The following is a 26,693-nucleotide window of genomic DNA, read 5'->3' on the forward strand; positions in this document are numbered from 1 at the left end:
GATTCGTTTAAGAATCCTCTCTGCTTACATGGCTCTAGAATAGCCTTTCCCCCCATACCACCTGCCTCTGGCAAGAATCAAACCTTAAACCTCTGGGCTCTGACCCAAGGTGTCTTACAAACTTCTTACCTGATCATTTGGCTAGTATTAGACTGCATTTATCGCTGTCTTGAGACAATCTTGTTATGATTCTGTCCTGAACGTAACACCCCTAGAAATGAGCCACATGATTTTTGGCACAACGTCCATCTGCTTAGAGAGCCTTTGGAAGCAAAGAAACAGTGCCTTTTCTCTCAGGGTGGACTCGGAGGTCTTTAGGAATCCAGGATCAGAAGAGACCCTATTTGCATTGCTGGATGGAGCATTTTGCTAGTGTGTCTTTCTAGCTGGAGATGGGACCACCCCACACAGTCCTGCTGCTCTGGAGGGATGTGAAACAGTGGAGCTCACGAGGAACCATAGAAACCAAACTGCAGGGGTACAGTAGTTAGCACCCATCCCCAGTCTCGGGGCCCTGGTGGTTGGCTGTCTTATGTGTTGGTGCCAACCGTATTGGCAGTGTCTCAAGTCTTCCTCCTTGACTGAAGATGACCACACACACACCCCTGTTGGTTTGGACTTGGGTGTCAGGACTGTTATTGTTAATTGTATTTTAGTACAATCTGGAATGGCATTGGCCGATGTAGAACAAAACCACTAGCATCCTTCCTTACTTAGCACAAAGACTTACAGAATTCCTGTATTTATGCTGTTTGGATGCAGTCCCGCCTAAATCGCCCTTGCCTTCCTCATCCTTTCACTTGTGAGTGGTCCTTAAACACTGGCGACATTATACATTGAAGGCAGATGAAACAGGGATTTTGAGAACTTGAATGCTCTTCTTGAGCAACCCTTCCTCCTGTCACACAGGGGCATTCCTCTCAACCCTGCGACTGTTGGGTTGGATCTGACAGTTCAGGTTTGTCGCACTGAAGGAACCGTCTAGCAGGACAGAACTGTGGGCCCTTAATGTGACTGCTGTCTAAACATTACTGGCAGGAGAGGGAAATAGCCCTGTGGCAACGGAAAAGCTCATTTGTCCCTTTGAAAAGAGAAAGGCTGAGGGAAAGGAAAATGGCAAAGTAGGAATGGGAGCCTCGCCCTGTCTCTCTTTTTTAAACCATGGTCTAGCTAATATTAATTATAAATAAGCCTCATTAAAAGCTTAAGGGTGGAACTTATGCATTACCTCAGTGAGCACGAATTCCCAGATCCACATTTGCTGAGGTAACGTTAATGGGAGGTGAGATGTGGAAGAAGAATTTTTGAGGAAAAACTGGCTGGGCAAGGAGGACAGCTTGACTCCTTCCATGCCTGTTGGTTCTCCCTTGCAAATGCTCACTACCACACAATGTTTTGTTTTTTTCTCCTCAGTAAAACTTACCTTTCCATTTTAGAGACCAGCTTAAGGGATAGGGGTGGTGAGAAATTGCTTGGGAGGGCAATCATAAGGGAGAATCAGCTGAAGGAGGAGGAGTTGATATTTTCTTCTGGTCTCTTGCTCCCATGAGGTGAAACATCCTGCATTTTCTTCCTACCCTGTAGTTCCAACCTAAGTGAACTGTGAATAATTTCTGTTGGTTTCAAGAGGGCTTAAGGCTCGGTGAAGTAAGTAAAATAAGCACTTGCTGTTTACCAGACTAAACTGTGAAACAGTCCCAAAGCTGCAGAGAGATGGCAGTTAATTGGCGATGATGTTATTGATGCTAGCCAACTGGTGCTTGTGATTGAAATTTAGAAACATAGATAAGCAAGAATTCTGGTTGCACTCCATACATATGTGGTTGCAGTGACAGATTTAGGATATTAACAGGTACCACCTATGGCATTCTAAAATTCCAGGGTTTGGGGTGGGGGGAGGAGTTGGTTTGCCAATGACAGACAGTGCAAGAGTTGGTAAGATCCATATCGTGAACATGTGCCATCTGCATGTGATCTGAGAGTCAAAATGCACGTCTACCCTGTCCTGTTCTGTCTTACTAACTGCAAAGAGGTCAAGATGTTTACTGGTGCCTTTTTCTAGAGAGAACATGGCTTTGTGTGTGTTTGGGTGCATGGTATTTTCTCTTTTGTTCATGGAGAGGGGAACCAGATTGTCTCTGCTTTTCTGTTTTAAATTTAGGAAAACCGGGGACTTGAATAGAGTGGGAAAGGAGGGAAGGGGAGAGAAGCACATTAATCTGTATCCTGAATACTGTTCAGCCGCTAAACACAATTGTTCCTGGATCCGTTTATTTTTCCAACCTGTGTTAATATAATATATATATTTAAATAAAAAGGGAACCTTCAACATGACTTGACTATATGCCACTTGACTTGAATTTGGAGGGGGTTTGTCTGTGAGCATGTGTGTTACTGTTCCTCATGCTAGTTAGAGAAAGCCTGAGAATGATGGGCAGCTGTTGCTGAACTGATAGACTATAAAACAGTCTGAGGGTGTCAGGGGTCCAGTAAATGAAGTGCTTCTGTATTAGGGTCAGGCTGGAATTCTGTGAGTTGGATCCAAACCCCCTATCCATTGAATTCTGAATTTTCTTCCTTATTGCAGTCCCTGTCCCATGTGGCTTATGTCCCCACAGGTCCTCTGATCTGCATAGCTGAGAAGGTGAGCTAAGACTCACATTGGAACAAATGTTAGTCTTTAAGTTGGACTTTCATTGTATTTTGCTATAACAGACTAACAAGACTACCCTTTGCAGTCCTCGTGATCCCGTGTCACCTTTTAAAAATGGTCTTTCCTCTTTCATCAGCAGAAAAACATGTTGGATCCAGTCCTATGTGGTTGCTGCACTTGGTACAAGTCCAAGCCTACCTTTCCCAGCGCAGTGCAAATAAAGGAATAAGGGGGTATTTTCAGGGAAAGAAGGAGCCCCGTGGCACAGAGTGGTAAGCCACAGTACTGCAGTCCAAGCTCTGCTTATAACCTGAGTTTGATCCCGGCAGAAGCTGGGTGCGGGTAGCCGGCTCAAGACTGACTCAGCTTCCATCCTTCTGAGGTCAGTAAAATGAGTACCCAGCTTGCTGGGGGGAAAGTGTAGATAACTGGGGAAGGCAATAGCAAACCACCCCATAACAAAAAGTCTGCCAAGAAAATGTCATGATTTGATGTCACCCCATGAGTGGACTGAAAGAGCCCCGTGCTGCAGAGTGTTAAAGCTGCAGTACTGCAGTCCTAAACTCTGCTCACGACCTGAGTTCAATCCCCAGCAGAAGCTGGGTTTTCAGGTAGCCGGCTCGAGGTTGACTCAGCCTTCCATCCTTCTGAGGTCGGTCAAATGAGTACCCAGCTTGCTGTGGGGGGAAGTGTAGATGACTGGGGAAGGCAATGGCAAACCACCCTGTAAAAAGTCTGCAGTGAAAACGTGAAAGCAACGTCATCCCAGAGTCGGAAACGACTGGTGCTTGCACAGGGGACCTTTCCTTTCTTTTTCCATGAGTGGACTCAGTGCTTGCACAGAGGACTACCTTTACCTTTCCTTTATTTTTTTAGGGAAAGAGCAAGGAGGGAAAGAGGGCTAACTCCTCACATGCTTGCTAACTTCTTTTACTTGCAAATGCCTCCCTCCCTGAGGCTATATTCTCCCCCCACTCCCATCTGAGTTTAGCCTTGATTTCAGTTGGGGAAAAAAATTACTTAAACTAGCTGGGAGGCGATCCATGTTCCCTCTAAGCTGAAATAGTGTGAGCAAGCTCACAGTTTTTTAGCCACTGGTTCACACATTTTTATCTTAGCTCGGGAAAAATGGCCCCAGAGCAAACTAATTGTTGCAGTAGCTCACAACTTTAGTGCCAGTAGCTCATGAAGTAGAATTTTTGCTCACTAGACTCCACAGCTTAGAGGGAATATTGCTGGGAGGGTATTTGCAAGAGAGGATTGGTCAAGTGTCTCCAGCAGCCTGCTTGTCCATTCTTTGCTGCAGTATCCTTCATTGCCCTTGTATTACTATTACATGGAAGCAGTTTCTCATTCAGTGCAATGCAGTGATCAGTGTTGGACTAGGATCTGGGAAACTCCAGTTCTGATCTCCACTCCGCCTACGGAAGGCCACTGGGTGACCTTGGGCCAGTCACGTTCTCTCAGCCTAACCTACCTTGTGGGGATAAAATGGAGGTGAGGAGAACAACATAACACAAGCTGGTTTGAGTTTCCATTGAGGAGAACAGTGAAGGTATAAATGAAGTAGATCAAAAAGTGAATAAAAAATAGCTGATACAGAGGAGCTCAGTCCTGGAGACCACCTCCATCTGCGCTAGGCAGTCATGGAAAAACAGCTCCACTTCTGTTGGACCAGTATTAGGGACTTGGTCAGCCTCAATATAGGGGAATCAGTACATTTTTTCCATACGCCTGAGATTATCATTTTTGCTTCTAGCTATTTTTGGCTGAAGTCTTTCTGTGTTGCTAGAGACAAAATTCAATGCAAAAAAATATATGATCCACATATTCCAAGGCATTGAGGAGGGATGGCTGGCCAGAATTCATGCAACAACGTTATTATATCCATATTAAACGCAAGTTTGTTACTCTAAAGGCAACGTGAGGAATTTTAAAAGCCCTGCTGATATCTGCTACAAACCTAGGCTGATCTTGTCAGATCTGAGCAGCTAAGCAGGTTAGCACTTGAACAGGAGACTTGGAGGTAGGGAGTTTCAGGGTTGCTACACAGAGGCAGGCAATAGCAACCCACCTCTATTAGTCTCTCGCTTTCAAAAACCTGTGTGATTGCCTTAAGGTGGCTGTGCCTTGACACACACACACACACACACACACACTCTTCTAGATTCCCTGACACCATTTCAGGTTGGGGAAATGGCACAACAGAGGCAACTTCCAATTTGGTATGGTTGTGTGTGGACTCTTATCTGGGAGAACCGGGTTTGATTCCCCACTCCTGCACTTGCAGCTGCTGGGTCAGCCATAGCTCTTGCAGAATTGTCCTTGAAAGGGCAGCTTCTGGGAGAATTCTCTCAGCCCCACCTACCTCACAGGGTGTCTGTTGTGGAGGGGGGAAAGTAAAGGAGATTGTGAGCCGCTCTGAGATTCAGAATGGAGGGCGGGATACAAATCCAATGGCGTCTTCTTTGTTAACCTAATGGCCCCAATTGAAATCGACAATTGTATTTCTTTTTTTTTTTAAAAACCTGAGAGTTTTGGGTTCTGATAAGTCTTCACACGCTATAAATACAGGATTTAATACACTCGACCTGTTTTTCTCCAGAAATCAACCACCCTTCTGATCCCAGTCTGGTTCAGCCCAACCCCTACTATTCCTTCCTGGGCTCTTTTTAAAATAACGTTTTAAAATAACGTTTTTGACCATCCGAAAAGGAATTTTATTTCACAGCACCCAGACAGCTGCTGCTCCAGTTGACCAAGGCAAGTCAACTTCAGTGGATGATGAATTCCTGCCACAGCGGGTCTGAAGCTGCTGAGAAAACAAAAGTTGGGGGGGGGGGGGAGGAATGAGGAAATGAATCATTGCAAAGGGATCTAAGGCTTCATGTGAGCAGCTGGGGAACTCAGTCTGGCCAGCAGACTTTAGAAAGCATGAGAGCATGGCATAGAAGAATGTGGGAAGTGGCCCACTGGCTGTGGAGTTCCTTCCCCCTCCTTCCTGTCCGCTTCCATGTGAACTTCCACCCTTCCTTTTTCAAAGCTAACCGTACTGCAGCCGTATGAACAAGAAAGGTGGCCTTTTCCTAATGCAAGGGTAGCCAAACTTGGTTGATGTAAGAGCCACATAGAATAAACATCAGATGTTTGAAAGCTGCAAGACATGAACATCAGATGCCCCAAGACATGAACAGACAGGCAAAATGATGGGTGGAGGTGGAAAGAAAGCAACTTTAATTTTAAATGCATTTTCCAAGCTGTCAGCTGGCTTGGCTTGAAGAAGTGTTTGAAAGAGCCTTCTCCAAGCCAGCCAACGGGGCAGTGGGGGCTTCAAGAGCCACACAATATGTGTGAAAGAGCCACATGTGGCTCCTGAGCTACAATTTCGCCACCCCTGCACTAAAGCAACAAAACAGAGAATGTCCAAGGATGAATGTTGTTCCCAGGACCAAAAATGTCTAGACTGGTCCCATGTGTTGATCATGGGTTACCCACTGCCATTGACAAAGTCAGCAAGCAGAGTGAAGGACGGATTTGCATTTCTCTCAGACTGTCTCCCATCAAGGAACTCATCCCATGGTGACCTAGTGCACTCAGGAGGATTCTGGTTATGTTCTAGGGTGCTGATTCCATGGGATAGACAGGTCAGGCCTGTTAGGCCTCATTGTTGCCCCCACTTGAACTGGGAAAGGCGGCCAAGAACACACCCAATGACATCACCCTGCTGTTGAGCATTCCAGGGGAAAACCAAGGCAAGTTTTCTTGCAGAGAACCTGATCTGCTATTGGTGCCCTTTTCCTTGAGGAACCCTTTTGTAAGGGTGGAAAAACAGCCCCGAGTTCTCCCCTCCCCAGGGGAGGAAGCAGCACTCTCGTGCTGGTGCTGCCCCCCCTGCACCATATATTGAGTGAGGGTGCATTTTTTTACTCTACCCCCCCTTCCAAAAAGATATGTAGATCTGGCCCTGCCCTGATGTAGCCAATCCTCCTGGAGCTTACAGTAGACCCCATAAGAAGAGCCCTGTAAGGTCTTGAAGAATTGGCTACATCAGGGGTGTGTGGCCTAATCAGGGGTTGCTTTGTAGAAAAAAGGTGGTGGAGCTCATCCAGGGATTGTTATGCAGCTGCACCTACTATTCAATGGACAAGGTGGGGAGGAGGAGGGGGAGCCCTCAGAAAGGTTCAGGAGCTATGCTCCTGTGAGCTCCTGCTGAATCCGAGGCCCGGACCTAATATTCAAAGGAGTTCCTCCTACAAAAAAAGCCCTGATCTTCCAAGGTCAGAATTTGCCCTCAAAATACAAATCTACAGATGGATGCTAACAATGGTAAATGAATGACAGAGATCCTAATTATGATTCCTGGTCTTATATAGTCCTTTAACAGGAAGAACATAATTCTAGGATGGAGGAAACTGTATTTGTGTAGCGGGACTGGATGGCTTATCTTACCTATGAATGTTAGGTTCAAGATTCTTGAAATTTACAGGCACCTAGGAGAGACGACAGAAGTGGAATGGTTATTATAGCAGGGTTTTCCAGCCTTTTGGGTGTGTCTCTGGCCTTAGGAATTCAGATGAGTATTGGGTCAGCCTGGTGTAATCTTTGAACACAGTCACAAAAAGACACAGGGACTTCTGATGTTGCAATCCTATGTAGCATCGCACCAGTCTAGACCGAAGCAATGGGTTGAGACTGAAGTTAACTGCACAGTAAACATCAGCTTTTGGAAGCCAAGCAGGCAGCCCTGGATAGTATTTGGATAGGAGTCAAAGAGTTCCAGGGTTGCTACACTGAGTCAGGCAATGGCAAACCACCTCTGTTAGTCTCCTGCTTTGAATCCCTTACAGGCAGAGCTTTTTTTGAGCAGGAACACACAGGAACATAGTTCCCGCTGGCTTGGTGTCAGGGGTGTGTGGCCTAATAAGCAAGTGAGTTCCTGCTGGGCTTTTTCTACAAAAAAGCTCTGTGTGAAACAATGGTGACATCAGAACATAAGAGAAACCATGTTGGTCCATCCAGTCCAACACTCTGTGTCACACAGTGGCCAAAAAAAACAATTGCCATCAGGAGGTCTACTAGTGGGGCCAGGACACTTGAAGCCCTCCCATTGTACCCCCCACAAGCACAAAGAATACAGAGCATCACTGCCCCAGACAGAGAGTTCCAGCAATACGCTATGGCTGATAGCTGGGGTGTGTGTGTGGCCTAATATGCAAATGAGTTCCTGCTGGGCTTTTTCTTCCAAAGAAAGCCCTACTAACAGGGTTCCCATAAGTCAGCTATGATTTGATGCCACTTTACACGTACAAAGAAGGGATATCCTGAAGTGAGGACGTGTGGCAAACACAACTTTTCTGTCTAGTACTGACGAGCTGCTGCTTTTAGCAGAGAAAGAGGGAAGACTCCATGAAGTCTTTAGGTTGTGTGGGAATTTCCAGGCTTGATGATATTGGAGTAGACTGTTTGGTACATGGTTGGCCAATGAATGCCCTGCTTTCCTAAATTCAAGAGAGTTTGTGGTAGATATACCTGTTTAACCACGGTGAGAGTTTTCGGAAGGGGCTGTGAGCCGGGATGCTTGAAGGCCTTCCTCAACCTCTACCTGTTCTAGGGCTAGCCGGCCTGCCACGTCCCCGAGGGTTTCCTGTTAACACAACTGCTGCTTTCTCCACATTTATTTATAGCTTCCAGTTTGGCAATAGGGTTGCCAATCCCCAGGTGGGGGCAGGGGATCCCCCGCTTTGGAGGCCCTCCCCCCAGTTCAGGGTCATCAGAAATTGAGGGGGCGAGGGAAATGACTGCTGGGCACTCCATTATTCCCTATGGAGAACAATTCCCATAAAGTATAATAGAGAATTGATCTGCAGGTATCTGGGGCTCTGCGGGGGGGGCTGTTTTTTGAGGTGGAGGTACCAAATTTTCAGCATAGCATTCAGTACCTTTCCCCAAAATACCCTCCAAATTTCAAAAAGATTGAACTAGGGGCTCCAATTCTATGAGCCCCAAAAGAAGGTGCCCCTATCCTTCATTATTTCCAATGGAGGGAAAGTATTTAAAAGGTATGCAGTCCCTTTAAATGTGATGGCCAGAACTCCCTTTGGAGTTCAGTTATGCTTCTCACACCCTGGCTCCTGGCTCCACCCCAAAGTCCCCAGATATTTCTTGAATTGGACTTGGCAATCCTATTTGGCAATTAGGGAGAAGGGGGCAGATGGCACCACCCTTCCAGAGGCTACATTGGGCCCCATGGCCATCAAAAGCCATGGCTGCTGGTTGTAGGAACATTCCAACATGAAGGCAAAATGGAATTCACCATGCCACTTTGAGAGGTCCACAGCAGGTTTCCACACCAAAGGAACAGTCCGTAAGGCCCGACCTTATCCGTAATTCGATTCACCAACAACACTTACTGTGCGTTCTGGGGATCAGCAGGAATTCGTCCATATCCAAGCAGGAAGCTTGGCTCTTGAAAGCTGTGATACAGTTCTCAGCAGGGTGGAGGGTACGGGCTGGTGGTGAGGGAGGGAGAGAAGGGAGTTATTCAGGATTCTTGGCCCGTGAACCCCTTGCCTATCAAAGTCCACTCCCTCTCCGGTAGACCCAGAAGTCTTGAAAAAGAACTCACAATACAAGAGGATCCTTTGGTAACCTTGGTCTGTTTCCTTGACCATGATGCAGTCCGGACATTTGGTAGTGAACAACTCTGTCCGCATGTAGGGCCGGCCTGGAGGGTGGGATTTAGAGACAATTATGTCAGGATTCAACCACTGCAAAATGCAGGGGGTGGAGAGAAGACGACGACACTGGATTTATATCCTGCCCTACACTCTGAATCTCAGAGTCTCATAGCAGCTCACAATCTCCTTTACCTTCCTCCCCACAACAGACACCCTGTGTTGTAGGTGGAACTGAGAGAGTTCTCCCAGAAGCTGCCCTTTCAAGGACAGCACTGCAAGAGCTATGGCTGACCCAAGGCCATTCCAGCAGCTGCAAGTGGAGGAGTGGGGAATCAAACCCGGTTCTCCCAGATAAGAGTCCACACACTTAACCATTACACCCATGTTTTACGTTAGGGTTGCCAGCTGTGATGTTCAAGAATCCATTTAAAGTTTTAGATTAATTCCAGGGTACTAGACTCTGGAGGAGATCTTGTCCACATTTACTCATGTCTGGAGATAAACTGGCTGGAAGAACTGCTATGAAGGACTCATGGGCCTTGTGTTCCTTCATTCATTTATCCTGAATAAAGTTGTTAAGAGACTATCCTTGTCTTTCCGGATGACTGCAGCATCTTACACATGGTTGCCAAGTCCAATTCAAGAAATATCTGGGGACTTTGGGGGTGGAGCCAGGAGAAAGGGTGTGACAAGCATAACTAAATTCCAAAGGGAGTTCTGGCTATCACATTTAAAGGGACCGCACACTTTTGCTCCATTGGAAATAATGAAGGATAGGGACACCTTCTTTTGGGGCTCATAGAATTGGACCCCCAACTCCAATCTTTTTGAAACTTTTGGGGTATTTTGGGGAGAGGCACTGGATGCTATACTGAAAATTTGATGCCTTTACCTCAAAAAACAGCCCCCCCACGAGCCCCAGATACCCGCCGATCAATTCTCCATTATTTCCTATGAGAATAAGTCTCTATAAGGAATAATGGAGTGTTCAGCAGACATTTCCCTCCTCTCCCCCCACTTTCTGATGACCCTGAAGCTGGGGATTGGCAACCCTAATCTTACACCAGCCTCGAGGTGGGACCTGTCCTGGAACTCTCAAGAGTTTCAGCTGCTCTCAGGATGGCGGAGATCAGCTCCCCTAGAGAAAATGGCTGCTTTGAAGGGTGGCCTCTATGGTACTGCACCCTGCTGAGCTCCCTTACCAGACTTCACATGCAAAAGCTGCAGGAATTTCCCCAAACCTGGAACTGGCAACCCTAGTTTGAATGCTTTCCTTTCTCATCTCTACTAGGGACTAGTCTTGTCAGCCAGGAGAGCTGGACTCAGGGCTTTTTTTTTTTTTTGTAGCAGGAACTTCTTAGCATATTAGGCCACACCCCCTGATGTAGCCAATCCTCCTGGAGCTTACAGTAGGCCTTGTACTAAGAGCCCTGTAAGCTCTTGGAGAATTGGGGTGTGTGGCCTAATATGCAAATGAGTTCCTGCTAGTCTTTTTATATATATAAAAAAGCCCTGATTAAAATCATTGTTAAAACATTATTAAATCATTATTACAGCGATTAAACCAGATAAGCAAAACAGTTAATTAAGTTAAGGAAACCAAGCCCATGCAAGTTGCCCCATAAGCTCCTTTCAAAGGTTAGGTCTTGCAGCTTTGCTGGAAGACTTCAAAGGTAGGTGCTTGCCTCACCCCTTCCGGGAGATTATCCCATAACAGTGAAGCAGCCACAGAAAGGCCTGGATGACTGAGCATAAGAAGAGCCCTGCTGGATCAGACCAGTAGTCCATCTAGGCTAGCTTCCTGTCACACACAGTGGCCAACCAATTCCTCTGGACAGCCAGCAACTAGCCATAGAGGCTGAGGCCTTCCCCTAATGTTACCCCCTGGCTCTGGGATTCAGAGACTTAGTGCCTCTGAATGTGGAGGTCCCCTCAGTCACCATGGCTAGTAGCCGTTGACAGATTTAACTTCCATGAATCTAATCTTGTTTAAAAAGCTGCTTACTCCTGTGGCCATCACTATGTCTTCTGGCAGCAAATTCCACATTTTAATTACTTTCTGTGCAGAGCAGTATTTCCTTTTGTCTGTCCTGAACCTACTACCCACCGGCTTTATTGGATGTCCTTGAATTCTAGTATTTTGGGAGAGGGAGAAAAATTTCTTTTTGACAACACCTTGTGCATAATTTCATATATCATGTCCCCCTTTAGTCGTCTTTTCTTAACTGAAAAGTCCCAGACTCTGCAAACTTTCCTCATACAGAAGGTGCTCCAACCCCCTAATCATTTTGGTTGGCCTCCTTTGTACTTTTCCCAACTCTGTAACATCCTTTTTGAGACATGGTGACCAGAACTGTACACAGTATTCCAATCAAGGCTGCACCATATTGACGCAGGCATATTTGGTGATGCATATTTAAGAGTGAGGGGACTATTAGGAGATCCTGCTGTTAGCATAGAAAATGCTGCACTGATTCATATTGGGAGAAACCATCCTCCAGGTGAGCTCCAGGCTATGAAAGGCACTAGCACCTTAAGATCTATAAACCAATAGGCAGAGACTGAATGAATTTCAGGACGGACAGGTAAAGTCTATTAGCAAACGGGCATTTTGCACCAGCTGAAGTTTCGGGATTGCCTTTGAGGACAGTTCCATGTAGAGCACGTAACAATAATCTACTCTCCAGGTTATGATAGTTTGGGTCAGCATGTCCATATCAGATGTCTGTAGAAATGGGGACAACTTTTGAACTAAGAAGAAGAATGCAAATTTATGCCCCGCCCTTCTGTCTGAATCAGAGACTCAGAGCGGCTTACAATCTCCTACATCTTCTCCCCCCACAACAGACACCCTGTGAGGTGGGTGAGGCTGAAAGGGCTCTTAAAGCAGCTGCCCTTTTAAGGACAACTCCTGCAATAGCTATGGCTATCCCAAGGCCATTCCGGCAGCTGCAAGTGGATGAGTGGGGAATCAAACCTGGTTCTCCCAGATAAGGGTCCACACACTTAACCACTACCAAACTGGCTCTCTCTGTGGTAAGAGCCCAAAATGTTGTCAATGTATTAACCTGTTTTTCTAACATGAGGTCTAAATCTAGTGGAACTCCCATACTTTTAATGGAATTCTTCAATGACAGTTGCCCTTCCCCATCAAAAATGGGGATAACTACACAGTTCACTGGACGCACCTTACTAACCAGCACCACCTCCATCTTATCTGGATTCAGATCCAGTTTATACCTCCAAGAAAGAAGTGTGCATTCATGGTTTTCTGGAACAGAGGTCTCATGACTTCATTACAAGATTTTACAAGGCACAAAGGTCATAGATCCAACTCACAAGCTGGTGGTTTCACACTCTCCAGAATATTGTTTGCCATCATTTAAGGAAACTGAACTGAATTGATCCCAGCAATTGTAATTAGATAGTGCTATGGACACCCTCCCATTTTTCATGAAAAAGACAAGCATACGTCATTACTCACTTAAGATCCTACAAAATAGATTTTCACTATGTGCTAATTATATGTACCAAAATAATAAAACAGATTATAATTTATAACCAATGTTCCCTCTAAGCTGCAGAGTCTTGTGAAAAAAATTCTACTTTGTGAGCTACTGGTATTAAAGTTGTGAGCTATTGGCATTAAAGTTGTGAGCTACTGCATAAATTATTGTGCTCTGGGGTCATCCTTCTTGCGATAAGACAAAAATGTGTGAGCTGGAGGCTAAAAATCTGTGAGCTAGCTCACGCTAACTCAGCTTAAAAGGAACACTGATTATATCCTTCTAGTCATTATAGAGAGAAAGCTGTGTTGTGTAGTGGTTAAAATATTGGAATGAAAAGCCCTGGATTCAGTCACCCATACAGCCAGGAGTTTTGCTGGGCAACTCCACATATTAATTCCCACAATAAATATTTTTTTCTCACTCAGACTGAATCTGTGCTGCACAATCCTAGTAGCGATCCTTCTGAGCGATCCTTCTGAGCATGGCTCTGACAATGAGGGGGTGTGTATGTGAGGGAAGCATCGTACCTTCTGTAGCCAGATCAGCACTCTGCTCCGTAAGCAAGTAAATCCATGACCGGGGAACACACTGGCCTGTCTTCCTGGAAAAGGGACAGGAGAAAATTAAATGTGAGTATATATGTATTTATTTACAAACTTCTAGCCCACCTGTCCCTGCATCAAGGGTGAGCTGAAAGCAGTATACAACATAATAAAAGAGTCAACAGAAACTTATTTCCTCAGTGACATAGGCATATATGACATTTATTCATTTATTTGTTTCATTTATACCTTACTTTCCTCTCTAACAGGGATTCAAAGTGACTTACAACTTTCTCCCCTTCTCCATTTTGCCGTCACAACAACCCTGTGAGGGAGGTGAAGCTGAGAGAGTGTCACTGGCCTAAGGTCAGCCATCGAGCTTCCAAAGCACAAGTGGGGATTCGAACTTGAGTCTTCCAGATCGTAGTCTGACTCTCTTAACCACCACACTACACTGGCTCTTAATAGTCTTAATAAATGTGTCCTGCAGCCAGGGTTGGCCCACCACTAGGCAAACTTGGCAATTGCCTAGGGTGCCAGTTTGGTGCCCCCATGTGACTCAGTGACATTATCGGTGCTGGGGGGGGGCACCAGAAGTTAGCCTTGCCTAGGGTGCCAGACAGTTTGGTGTAGTGGTTAAGTGTGCGGACTCTTATCTGGGAGAACTGGGTTTGATTCCCCACTCCTCCACTTGCACCTGCTGGAATGGCCTTGGGTCAGCCATAGCTCTGGCAGAGGTTGTCCTTGAAAGGGCAGCTGCTGTGAGAGCCCTCTCAGCCCCACCCACCTCACAGGGTGTCTGTTGTGGGGGGAGAAGATATAGGAGATTGTAAGCCGCTCTGAGTCTCTGATTCAGAGAGAAGGGCGGGGTATAAATCTGCAATTCTTCTTCTTCATGACTGCCCTGCCTGCAGCTGTTCTCTTGGGATTTTCCCCACAAGATCCAATAGCTTCCCATTCAACTGTGACCCTTACGGTCTGGAGAAAGTCTGTCTTGGGAATGTTCCGCACAATAACAGCTTTAAAAACAAAAGCATCACAAATCAATCTACCTACCTACGTATCTACCTGCCTTGCAGGAAGGTCAGGGCAATGTACATACGGTATTTCTTCCATCCTCATTTTTATAAGGTTTATGTGAGAGGAGGAGAAGAAGGTTCAGATTTATACCCTGCCCTTCACTTGGAGTCGTATGGTCACCTTTCCCTTCCTCTCCCCACAACAGGTAGGTGGGACTGAGAGAGCTCTGAGAGAACTGTGACTGACCTAAGGTCACCCAGCCGGCTGCGTGTGGAGAAGTGGGGAATCAAACCTGATTAAGAGTCCCCGGCTCTTAATCACTACACCAAGCTGGCTCTCAAGGTTACGTTGAGAGAGATTGGCCTAATGTCACTCAACAGAGCTTCTAGTTTTCAACAATGTCTTTGTCCAGGTAATCCCCAGTGTGGCTCCCATCAGTGGGTTTCCTGGCACCCATTCACGTCTCCCAAACCAATAGCCAGTTCTACAGTTTCTCTCCACCCTATTGAAGTAGGTGGTGCTTCAGAAGAATCCAGGAGGAGGAGCACCTTCTTTTGGGGGCACCTGTTTTGAGTGGACTTCCTGTCTTCCACAACCATAAGAGTTTTGCTCAAATCCTAAAGCATCATCTTGTCATCATGCTAGTGACCTGATGTCACTTCTAGGCATGTGCTGGAAGTGATGTCATGCTGCTAGCACAACAGTGTTTTTAAAAAAAAACAATTCCTCCTGTCAGTTTCACTGAGCTGGCAGGCAACATAAAGTAGGAAGCCTGATCTCTCTAGGCCCCACCTGAAGGCTGGCAACTCTGAGTGGAAATCACAGAGAATTCATCTCTTTGTTTTTAAATCTCTCGAGCATTCATAACACTCCAGGAGACTTACAACAAAAATGAAGTGGTTCAGCCCAGAGAAACCCCCCTGAAAAACATACACATATACCACCATTTCCATATATGTACAGGTGTGACACAAAAAGTCAAAAATACAATACAGTTCTCAGAGATTTGTACACAGACAGACTCTCAACAAACTTTTCAGAACAAGGCTTCCCCACAAATCTGCATCTGTATGTCATGAACAACCCAAAATTTGTTGCTGAAGAGCACAAACCCTGGTTTATTTGGTGGTTCACAACTTCCCTCCCTCCTCAGTCCCTTGCCATATATACCATCTGGTTTCATAAATTCAGTTTGTTGCGACATTGGAATACAGGCACCTCAACACCTAAGAGGTTGTTTCTTTCACAAAACCTGGATCTTAAACCTTAGTTAAATCCTGTTTTTACATCTTGGTTACTATGAAAGAACTGAGCCCAATCTCTTAAGGCGCCCACATTCAGACATCAAGAAACTGGAGTAAGATGAAAGACTTTCCAAACCTGGATGCTTTCTTTCACAGCAGGATGTGTGAAAGGACATGGGATGAATGTATTAGGCTAAAGAGAGAACCAGTGTGTTGTAGGTGAATATTTTTATACTTAGTTGTTTTTAATTCATAGCCCACTTTTCCCCTTACTCAGAACCTAAAGCAGCTTATCACTCTGATAGAAACTACTCTAGAAAGGAACAGCTCTGCAGGAGCTTGTGACTGACTTGAGATCACACCAGCAGGTGCATGTGGGGAATCAAACCCAGTTCTCCCAGATGACAGTCCATGCACTTAACCACTACACCAAACTGGCTCTCCAATGGGATAAAAATGCACTCAATGAAAAATAGTTTTGCTTCTGAGGCTACTGGATGCCCTATTCCTTCTTTCCAGTGACAATTAGTGCTATTATGAACTATTACATTTGAACTTCCAAAAGCAGTTGTCATGGTGAGCTGTTGAAAGTATTCATTGTTGTTGCTCAACAGCATTACTACAGATCATTATCATGTGCTTTCATCATACATTTTTGTTCCACCCTTCCTTGGCAACTCCTTTCCCTGCTCCCCCCCCAAAAAAGACATGGATGCACATAAGGCTGGATTTATTATAGAAAGGATAAGTAGCCAATAGTCGGGACTGGATGTTTTTGGACATCTAGCTAAATGGATGTGTGTGGAGATGGTGAAGAATGGATTGTGGATAATATAGTCAGATCCTGAGGACTTCCTGGAAAAGCATGATCTCTGGCCTGGAAGTTTTCCCCCAACTCACCATAGTTACTAGGAGTGAATGCCAGTATGACTCTCAGCCTAACCTACTTCTCAGGGTTGTTGTGAGGATAACATGGAGGAGAAGGGAATGAATGTAAGCTGCTTTGGACTCCCAAAGACTAGGAGCTCTTTGGGTGATGCTGGGCCCCCACTTTGGAGAAAGGTGGGGTAGAAATGAAGTGAATAAATCAATATACATTGTTTGCTGAGCAACAGCGCAAGGACTTTGAAGCACACTCAGTGGGCATTTTGTGCCTCCCTGACTCACATGTGCCCTTTTCACCTCATGACTGAGGCACATTGTTAGGAGCAGTTGCTGCCTTCCCCTAAATGCTGTTTTATCTTCTTTAAAGAACCCCATGAAGCTGCTATTGGCTTCATTGTGAAACTTCCACGCGGCCTCAAAAGTAATGTGATTTCACAAACTGAGTGGAAAGCAGCTCTACCAGATGTTGTAAGGAGGGCGGAGCGGAAGGCAGCTACCGATTCTGCTGTATGCCCTGGTTGTTAGGGGGGGAAAGGCATGTGTGAACTGAGTCTGGGAGGCACAAAACTGCCACTGAAAGTCTGCTTCAAAGCCCTCATGTCATTGCCCAACACAGGAATCTGTAACATGTAAAGAGGCCATCTGGATTTAGGAAAGCCAGTTTCAAATCCCCATTCTCTCAACTGAATTCTCCTCACAGGGTTATTGTGAGAATCAAAATTGGTGGTGGAGGGTGGGGAAAAACCGTATATGTCATCCTGGGGTCTTTTGAAAGGTAAGTGAGATAGCCGTGTGGATCCTGCAGGGGAATGCCCAATTTCCCTCTCCATCTTTAGGTCCAAGCCTGAAGCAAAGGGCAAGCAGTAGGCAACTGGTTCCCCCAAAACCCAGTATCAGCAGGTCAAAGCCTCACACCTGTATATTGCTCTTTGCCATCTGAGTTGCCTTGCAAACCTTCTCACTTCCTCATCTATGACTTCTCCCCTTTCTTCTTCCAGCTTCCCCACTTGCTGGCTATATTTTTGTGGGACTCTAGCAACTCAAACGCAGCCCAGATTTTGTGTGTGGTGTCTTACTATGTCTTATTTTGCTTTTTATCCTTCACTTTTTAGCAAGTCACATCTTTCAGCAAATCAGGGGGATCCCTGGGTTTTCAGATGCCTACATTGTAACAGCTGCTGCTAGCCCTGTGGTGTAAATTTTTTTATATGTATGGAAGCCAGCACAGGACCATTCAAGAATACACACACCTCTCAAAGCAGGCTCCATTTGGGTTTTCTGCCTCAGGTGCTTTGCGTTTTGGCTTCTCCATTCTGAAAATTCTTTAAAAGTCTTCTTTTCAGGTTGTCAATCCCTAGTGGGGGGGGGGCAGGGGATCGCCTGGTTTGGAGGCCCTCCCCCCACTTCAGGGCTATCAGAAAACAAGGGTGTTTGAATTTCCACTGGGTACTCATTATGCCCTATGGAGACTGATCCCCAGAGAATATAGTGGAGAATTAATCTGTGGGTATCTGGGGTGGGGTTAGGGTTTTTTTGAAGCAGAGACACCAAATTTTCAGCATAGCATCTGGTGCTTCAAAAAACTCCCCATGTTTCAAAAAGATGGGACCAGGGGGCCCAGTTCTATGAGCCCCCAACCCTCCATTATTTACAATGAAGACAAGACATTTAAAAGGAGCATGGTTCCTTGAAAGGCGATGACGGGAACTCCCTTCAGAGTTCAGTCATGCTTGTCACAACCTTGCTCCTGGCTCCACCCCCAAAGACCTGGCAGCCCTAGATCTTGATTTGATACTTTAACCACTATACCATACTGTTACCACCCTCGAGTGGATGAGGCACGGTTGAACATTGAGGCCAGGAAGACGGGGTTGTGGGGAGGACTCACAATCGGATGGCAGCTCTCAGCTGCAGCCGTTCTGGACTGTCGCTTTGGGTCATACGAAACATGATGCTGTCAGTAGTGGTGAAGGGCTCCAGAGAGGAGGGGAACGATGAAGCTGCCGCTGTGAAGAACCACGTGCCAAAGTACTGCCAAAGGAATCAGCAGAAAATCATTGGTCATTTAGAGCCAAGATGCAGGATTCAGGTGTTTTGCTGCTGAGAAAGTGTTGTAGAAGGGCTTTTGGTTGTTTCCATGCCTGATACAGTTTCTCTTAGTATGTGGAACATAATAGGAGGTCAGGTTGCCAACCTCCAGGTTGTGTCTGGAGATCTAAGATTATAACTGATGCCCTGGCTACAGAGATAAGTTCACCTAGAGAAAATGGCCACTTTGGAAGGTGAGCTCTATGGTATTATACAGTATTGAAGTACCTCCCACCCAACCCCTCTCCTTAGGTTCTTGTTGCAAAATCTCCAGGTGTTTCCCAGCCTGGAAGAAGAAGAAGATGATATTGGATTTATATCCCGTCCTCCACTCTGAATCTCAGAGTCTCAGAGCGGCTCACAATCTCCTTTACCTTCCTCCCCCACAACAGACACCCTGTGAGATGGGTGGGGCTGGAGAGGGCTCTCACAGCAGCTGCCTTTGCAAGGACAACCTCTGCCAGAGGTATGGCTGACCCAAGGCCATTCCAGCAGGTGCAAGTGAAGGAGTGGGGAATCAAACCCAGTTCTCCCAGATAAGAGTCTGCACACTTAACCACGACACCAAACTGGCTCTCCAAACTGGAACTTGCAACACCAACAATTTGGGACTCCCAAATTGGGAGGATGATTTAAGGGTGATGCCTGAGATTGGGGAGAAATAGCAGGAGAAAAGCAGTGGGAATGAAAGAAGAAACAATAATTGCATTTGTGTACAGTAATACTGTATTAGTTATTCATTCACAGTGACTGAGATTTGTCACTTGATCTTTTTTTCTAAATCTCTTTGGTTCATAATGAGCATACCGGGCAGGTCGTCAGGAACCCACTGCAATCCCAGGAGATCTCCAGCTACTACCTGGAGGCTGGCAACCCTACAAGTTACAGCCCCTTGGCTGATGAGCTGGGATTGTCTTACCTGTGTAGGCTGTCTGTATATGAGGATTAGCTCTGATTATAACAGCCACTCCCTTGGGTCATGGCCTTGGGTCAGCCATAGCTCTGGCAGAGGTTGTCCTTGAAAGGGCAGCTGCTGTGAGAGCCCTCTCCAGCCCCACCCACCTCACAGGGTGTCTGTCGTGGGTGAGGAAGGTAAAGGAGATTGTGAGCCGCTCTGAGACTCTTTGGTGTGGAAGGCGGGATATAAATCCAATATCATCTTCTTCTTCTTCCCCCCCGGAAGTTGTCAAGCAGTAGCTGGACAAACACTTCATTTCCTGAGCTGGAAAATACCTGGAGATTTTGGGGGTGGATCCTGGAGAGGGCAGGGTTTGGGGAAGGGAGGGACTTCGATGGAGAATAATGTTACAGCGTCCACCTTCCAAAGAGACCATTTTCTCTAGGCGAACTGATCTCTGCTGTAATCCCAGGAGCTCTCCAGCCACTACCTGGAGGCTGGCAACCCAACTTGAGAGGCCCCTCCCCTCCTCACACGCTGTCCTCCTCAGGCACTGCCTCAGATCTCCAGGAGCTCTTTGGCTCAAGCAGGCGTTGGCAAGTGTTGGGAAAGCCCTGTCTCTGCCTGAGCCCCTGGAGAGCTGACAAGACTGAGCAGGTTGGACAGATGAGCTATCTTGCAACAAGGCAGCTTCATCTGTGGTTGCCTCATGTTCTTGCAGGGGCCCAAGGGCTACGCTGAGCCCTTTTGGGTGGGTCTGGTGACAGAACCCAGAACAAAAACTGCCTGTTCGCTAAAAACGTGCAGCTAAAAAAATATAACCAGAGGCGGCGGCGGGGTGGGGAATGGGCTTGGCTTCTGCTTTTCTGTTAATTGTGCGGAAAGCCAAAAACACAACAACCCCAAAACACTCATCTGGGCTGTTTAAGTCAATGAGGCTTTTGTTTGTTTCAGTGAAGGAGAACTTCCCAGTGGGTAGTAGCCAGTGGCCATAAATGGGAGGCGGGATTTTTCTCCTCAGCCCCTGTAACATCTTGGGCTGGGCCTTCCTGAAATCACAGTAGTCTGGCTTTAGTGGGCAAATATTAACCAGTTGGTGGTAGAAAGTGCCATCAAGTTGCAGTTAATGTAGGGTGACCCCCGCTGGGTTTTCAAGGCAAGCGATGAGCAGAGGTGGTTTGCCACGGCCTACCTCTGAAAGCATTGGAGTGCATAAAACCGGACATGCCACTGGAAGGAAAAATCTCAAAACTGCGACTGACTTGTTTCGGCCATGTCATGAGGAAGAACTCACTAGAAAAAGCAATTCTGCTTGGATTGGTTAGCGGCAAAAGGAAATCAGGCTGCCAAAGGACACGATGGCTAGATACCATAAAAGGCAACACCAGCCTGAGCATGGAACAACTCAAAAGAAAAGATCAGAAAACGTGGAGAGAGCTGGCCCACAGAATTGCCAAGAGTTGGGCACCACTAAGTGGCTAACACCACCACCACCTCTGCATAGTGACCCTGGACCTCCTTGGTGGTCTCCCATTAGTGCTGCCAGTTCCAATTTGAGAAATACCTGGAGATTTGGGGGTGAGGCCTGGGAAGAGACCTCAGTGGTAGAAAAAGCCCAGCAGTAATTTATTTGCATATTAGGCCCCACACCTTGAAATCACCATTGTATCACACGGGTTTTTTTTGTAAAAAAGCCCAGTAGGAATTAATTTGCATATTAGGCCACACCCCCTGATACCAAGCTATTCAGAACTGTGTTCTTGTGCATTCCTGCTAAAAAAAAAAGCCCTGGCCATTTCCTCATGGGGAACTGATCTTTTTCGCCTGGACAAAAAAATAAATCTTGTTGGTATATGATAGGGCTGCCAATCTCCAGGTGGTATCAGTCACGTCAGGTGGTAGCTGGAGATCTCTTGCTATTACAACTGATCTCCAAGTGTCAGAGATCATTTCACCTGGAGCAAACTTGCTTAATGTAAGAGCCACAAAGAATAAATGCCAGATGTTTGAAAGCCACAAAACAGGCAGGCAAATAGATGTGGGGGAGAGGTAGAAAGAAAGCAACTAACTTTAAATGGATTCTGCAAGCCACTGGCTGGCTTGGCTTGGATAAGTGATATAAAGAGACAAGTGAAGGAGAAGAAGAAGAATTGCAGATTTATACTCTGCCCTTCTCTCTGAATCAGAGTCTCAGAGTGGCTTACAATCTCCTATATCTTCTCCCCCAACAGACACCCTGTGAGGTGGGTGGGGCTGAGAGGGCTCTCACAGCAGCTGCCCTTTCAAGAACAACTCCTGCGAGAGCTATGGCTAACCCAAGACCATTCCAGCAGCTGCAAGTGGAGGAGTAGGGAATCAAACTTGGTTCTCCCAGATAAGAGTCCACGCACTTAACCACTACACCAAACTGCCTTCTCCAAGCCAGCTGATAGGGTGTTGGGAGCTTCAAGAGCCACACAATATGTAATAAACAGCCACATGTGGCTCCCAAGCCTGGAGAAAATTGCCACTTTGGAAAGTGGACTTTATGGCATTATATGCCATTGAACTCCCTCCACTCCCCAAATCCTGCTCTCTTCAAGCTTCACCCCCAAAACCTCCAGGCATTTTCCAACCTGGGTCTGGCAACTCTAGATGAAACCCAAATTCTTCCAGCTGTTTTTTGGGGGGGATGGGAGGGGAAGGATAAGTATTTGCAATGCTGTGCTTTACATGATAAATTTCCCCCTTCGTATCACTTGGGGTTGTCCATTAGCAGAGAACTACAAGAAGCAGTCATTAGGGATAGATCAGGAAATGGTTCGGTTTTTATACTAAATTAAAAAAAAATCATGTCACTAGGTTATTCACAAGAAATGGTAATTAAAGAAGATAATGAGGTTCTTAATGAGTCTTCCAACTTTAGCAACAATATTAATTACTTATAAGTGGAAAAGAAAAAGCAATAGCTCAATCCATGTCAGAACACTATCAAGATACACCCGCAATTGTAGTTAAGACAAAAAGTAATACTTGGCAAGAACAGGATAATGACATTTTCAGTAGGTACATTAAGTCTGCAGTGTAAAAGAATGACACAGAGCTATTGGACTTACCCATGCCTCAGCTTGTGGTAATGGCCACATTTATTCTCTGTTGTGGTCCGAAGCTTGAAGAATAGCCTGCCTGAGAAGGTTAGGAAGGCTCTCACACTTCTTTGTCATTCCTCAAACTGCGTAAAACCGAATTGTTCAGGAAAACAATTGTATAAAGGTCTTTGGGCTATAGGAGTGTAATAGGAATGGTCCAGGAAAATGCCTTTATAAATGTAACAGGACTGTAGAATATGTCACCATGTTTGCTATTATCTGTTTATTAGAGTTTGTAGAATCTTTCGGGATCAAGTGCCGTGTTCTACTGGAGAAAGTTTTCCTTCCAGACGTTTCGTTCTCAGCTGCGGAGAACATCCTCAGTGGCGTTGCAGCCGGAGCAGGTGCTCAGACCTTCTTGGCTGCTGTGCATTGAGTGGGGCCAGGGCTGCTGGAGAGCTGCTATTTCTAGGCTCCCAGCAATTAACACGGAACAATGGTCACATTCAACAGCCAGTTTCCTTATCACTACCCTTCCAGGAAGCCCCACCAAACAATGGGCACATCCGCAAACCAATTGCCCTTTCATCACACCCCCTCCAGCCTAGAAATAGCAGCTCTCCAGCAGCCCTGGCCCCACTCAATGCACAGCAGCCAAGAAGGTCTGAGCGCCTGCTCCGGCTGCAACATCACTGAGGATGTTCTCCGCAGCTGAGAACAAAACGTCTGGAAGGAAAACTTTCTCCAGTAGAACACGGCACTTGATCCCAAAAGATTCTACAAACCCTAATGATGTTACCAGCCGTGAAAACCTGAAATCTTTGATATCTGTTTACTGTAGGTTCAGGACGGACAAAAGGAAATAGCACTTTACACAGAGAGTGATTAACATGTGGAATTCGCTGCCAGACGAGGTAGTCATGGCCACGGGAATAAACAACTTTAAAAGGGGATTAGAGAGATTTATGGAGGAAAAGTCTATCAGTGGCTACTAGCCATGGTGTGGTTGCATGGAACTGCCACATTCAGGCTACGATCAATCTGCTTTCAATGCACTTTCCCACTGGATTTTGCCAGTTCACACAGTAAAATCCAGTTGGAAAGTGCAGTGAAAGTGGATTAAAATTGCATTAGTTGGTGTGTGTGATCACAGCCTGAGAGCCACTAATATTCTAAATCTCAGAGCCAGGAGGCAACATCAGGGGAAGGCCTCGGCCTCTACTGAAAGGCCTCTGTTGTTGGCCGCCCAGAGAAACTGGTTGGTTGCTCTGTGAGACAGGATGCTTGACTAGATGGACTATTGGATTGATCCAGGAGGGCTCTTATGTTTTATCCTAGAATCATAGAGTTGGAAGGGACCTCTAGGGTCATCTAGTCCAACCCCTGCACAATGCAGGAAACTAATAAACACCTCCCCCTAAATTCACAGGATCTTCATTGCTGTCAGATGGCCATCTAGCCTCTGTTTAAAAACCTCCAAAGAACGAGAGCTCACCACCTCCCGAGGAAGCCTGTTCCACTGAGGAATCACTCTAACAGTCAGGAAATTCTTCCTAATGTTGAGCCGGAAACTCTTTTGATTTAATTTCACCCATTGGTTCTGGTCCTACCTTCCGGGGCCACAGAAAACAATTCCACACCATCCTCTAGATGACAGCCCTTCAAGTACTTGAAGGTGGTGATCATATCACCTCTCAGCTGCCTCCTCTCCAGGCTAAACATGCCCAGCTCCTTCAACCTTTCCTCATAGGACTTGGTCTCCAGACCCCTCACCATCTTCATCGCCCTCCTCTGGACCCGTTCCAGCTTGTCTATATCCTTCTTAAAATGTGGTGCCCAAAACTGAACACAATACTCCAGGTGAGGTCTTACCAGAGCAAAGTAAAGCAATACCATCACATCACGTGATCTGGACACTATACTTCTGTTGATACAGCCCAAAATTGCATTTGCTTTTAGCCACCACATCACACTGTTGACTCATGTTCAGCGTATGATCCACTATGACCCCTAGATCCTTTTCGCACATACTACTGCTAAGACAAGTCTCTCCCATCCTATAACCATGCATTGGATTCTTCCTATCTAAATGCAGAACTTTACATTTATCCCTGTTAAAATTCATTTTATTGATTTTAGCCCAGTTTTCCAGCCTGTCAAGGTCATCCTGTATTGTTTCTGTCTTCTTCTGTGTTTGCGACCCCTCCCAATTTAGTATCATCTGCAAATTTAATAAGCATTCCTTCTATTCCTTCATCCAAATCATTGATAAGTATGTTGAACAAAACAGGTCCCAGGACAGGTCCTTGAGGCATTCCACTTGTCACTCCTCTCCAAGAGGATGAGGAACCATTCACAAGCACTCTTTGGGTGCGATCTGTCAACCAGTTACAGATCCACCTAACAGTAACAGGATCCAAACCACATTTTACCAACTTGCCAACAAGGATAATATGTGGAACTTTATCAAAAGCATTACTGAAATCAAGAAAAACGATGTCTACAGCATTCCCCTGATCCAGCAAGGTAGTCACTTTCTAAAAAAAAAAAAAAAGATCAGGTTCTTACTACATTGTTTTCTACTTTTGTAATACCATTTTCAGTATTGCTTGACATATGTTTTTTTTTGTTTCAAATTTATGTAACCCTATTCCTTTTGTGTTGCTTATTAGATGCTTCAGTCTACTGATTGCATTGGTTTACACTGGGCAATCCACCTTGAGTTTCCGTGAGAAAGGCAGAGTACAAACGAAGTAAATAAATAGGTAAATCAGTTAATTAATTGAACTAAGATGTGATGATTCTGGTTAGTTTAGACTGGGGTGGCCAAACTTGCTTAACATAAGAGCCACATAGAATAAATGTTAGATGTTTGAGAGCCGCAAGACAGGAACGTCAGATGTTTAAGAGAAGGAAGGAAGGAAGGCAAATAGATGGGGGAGGGAGAAGGGAGGGAGTGCTGGAAAGAAAGCAGCTTTAAATGCATTCTCCAAGCCACCAGCTGGTTTGGCATGGAGTAGAGATTTAAAGAAACAAATGCCTTCTCCAAGCTGGCCAATGGGGCAGTGGGGACTTCAGGAGCCACACAATGTGTGAAAGAGGCACATGTGGCTCCCAAGCCCCTAGTTCAGTCTTTAAAAAGTGATTAAACAAATTAGATAGGCTCATAGATAGGCTTATAAACCATTAATTCATGCTTCTGTAATGTCCTGTCTAGACTACTGTAACACACTCTGCTCGGGGCTGCCCTTAAAGAGAACGCCAAAAACTTCAGCTTGCACAAATCACAGTTGACAGTTGTTTGGAGTCAGCTAGCGAGCACAGATTACACCTATGTTGAATCAGTTGCACTGGTTGTTCTGAGCTTGCTAAGGCGCCTGTTTGTTTTTGTTGCCTGGGGCCTACATATCAGATGGGCCACCCCTGCACAAAGCTGTGTGCCAGTTACCTGCCTCTGAATACCAGACAAACAAGGGACGACTGGTTGCTTCCTTGTCTTCCTAGTGGGCTTCCCGGAGGCATCTTTGCTGACGCGGGGTGTTGGACTAGGAACAGTCCTTGATTCTGATCTGCCCCAACTTTTCGTGTGTTAATGTTCAACCCTATGTTTTGTTTACATTGTTACGGAAGAACTTTAAATAAATATTAATGTATTGAAAGAGTGGACCTTTCTCCCCTGTCTCGCCCCCACTGTTGAGTGGATATATTTTCTTTCTGAAATGCTTCTTTCTACCACTGGCTGGAGAGATCTGAAAAGAATGAATGCAATCTTCCCCCTGCCACCTGCCTGCAAAGACCCCCAGCGGCTCTTGCTGATTGGATGTTGCCATCCTAAACAGTTACATCCTCCCATGCCTGTCGACCTAAATAGGCTGTTAGAAGGGCCTAACTCTGCTTCAGATTGCTCTGAGTTACCTGGTCTCGGTCCAGCTTGCTGGCATGAAGCTTTGCTGGCATCTCACACAGGGAGAAGGCATCCACCAGGAGCCCGAACAGGTACAGGAAAAGGGACCACAGGCTCTGCATGGTTGGAGGTCTGCTCCGAGCATCAGCTTCTGCACTGACATCCTGTAGGGCTCACCTTTGTTCCCTGCTTGTTAAATATTTAG

At 45.9% G+C, this 26,693-nt stretch overlaps 1 protein-coding gene across 2 annotated transcripts; it reads right to left on the reverse strand.

Moving 5' to 3' along the window:
- Positions 1-5,349: 5,349 nt before the first annotated feature.
- APOM (apolipoprotein M) lies at positions 5,350-26,693 on the reverse strand. Of its 2 annotated transcripts, none has more exons than XM_060239092.1 (7): positions 26,500-26,693; positions 18,419-18,561; positions 13,367-13,440; positions 9,279-9,377; positions 9,064-9,162; positions 7,103-7,143; positions 5,350-5,468 (listed from the first exon to the last, which is right to left on the reverse strand). In XM_060239092.1, exons 1-6 carry the CDS (start codon positions 26,608-26,610, stop codon positions 7,118-7,120), a joined length of 552 nt encoding a protein of 183 aa, XP_060095075.1. In that variant the 5' UTR covers positions 26,611-26,693; the 3' UTR covers positions 5,350-5,468; positions 7,103-7,117. The 2 variants fall into 2 exon arrangements, with proteins under 2 accessions (XP_060095075.1, XP_060095074.1); XM_060239091.1 differs by having other exon boundaries at positions 5,350-5,465; positions 26,500-26,658.

This window comes from Heteronotia binoei, chromosome 5 (assembly GCF_032191835.1).
Source record: "Heteronotia binoei isolate CCM8104 ecotype False Entrance Well chromosome 5, APGP_CSIRO_Hbin_v1, whole genome shotgun sequence".
Classification (NCBI taxonomy): Eukaryota; Metazoa; Chordata; class Lepidosauria; order Squamata; family Gekkonidae; genus Heteronotia; species Heteronotia binoei.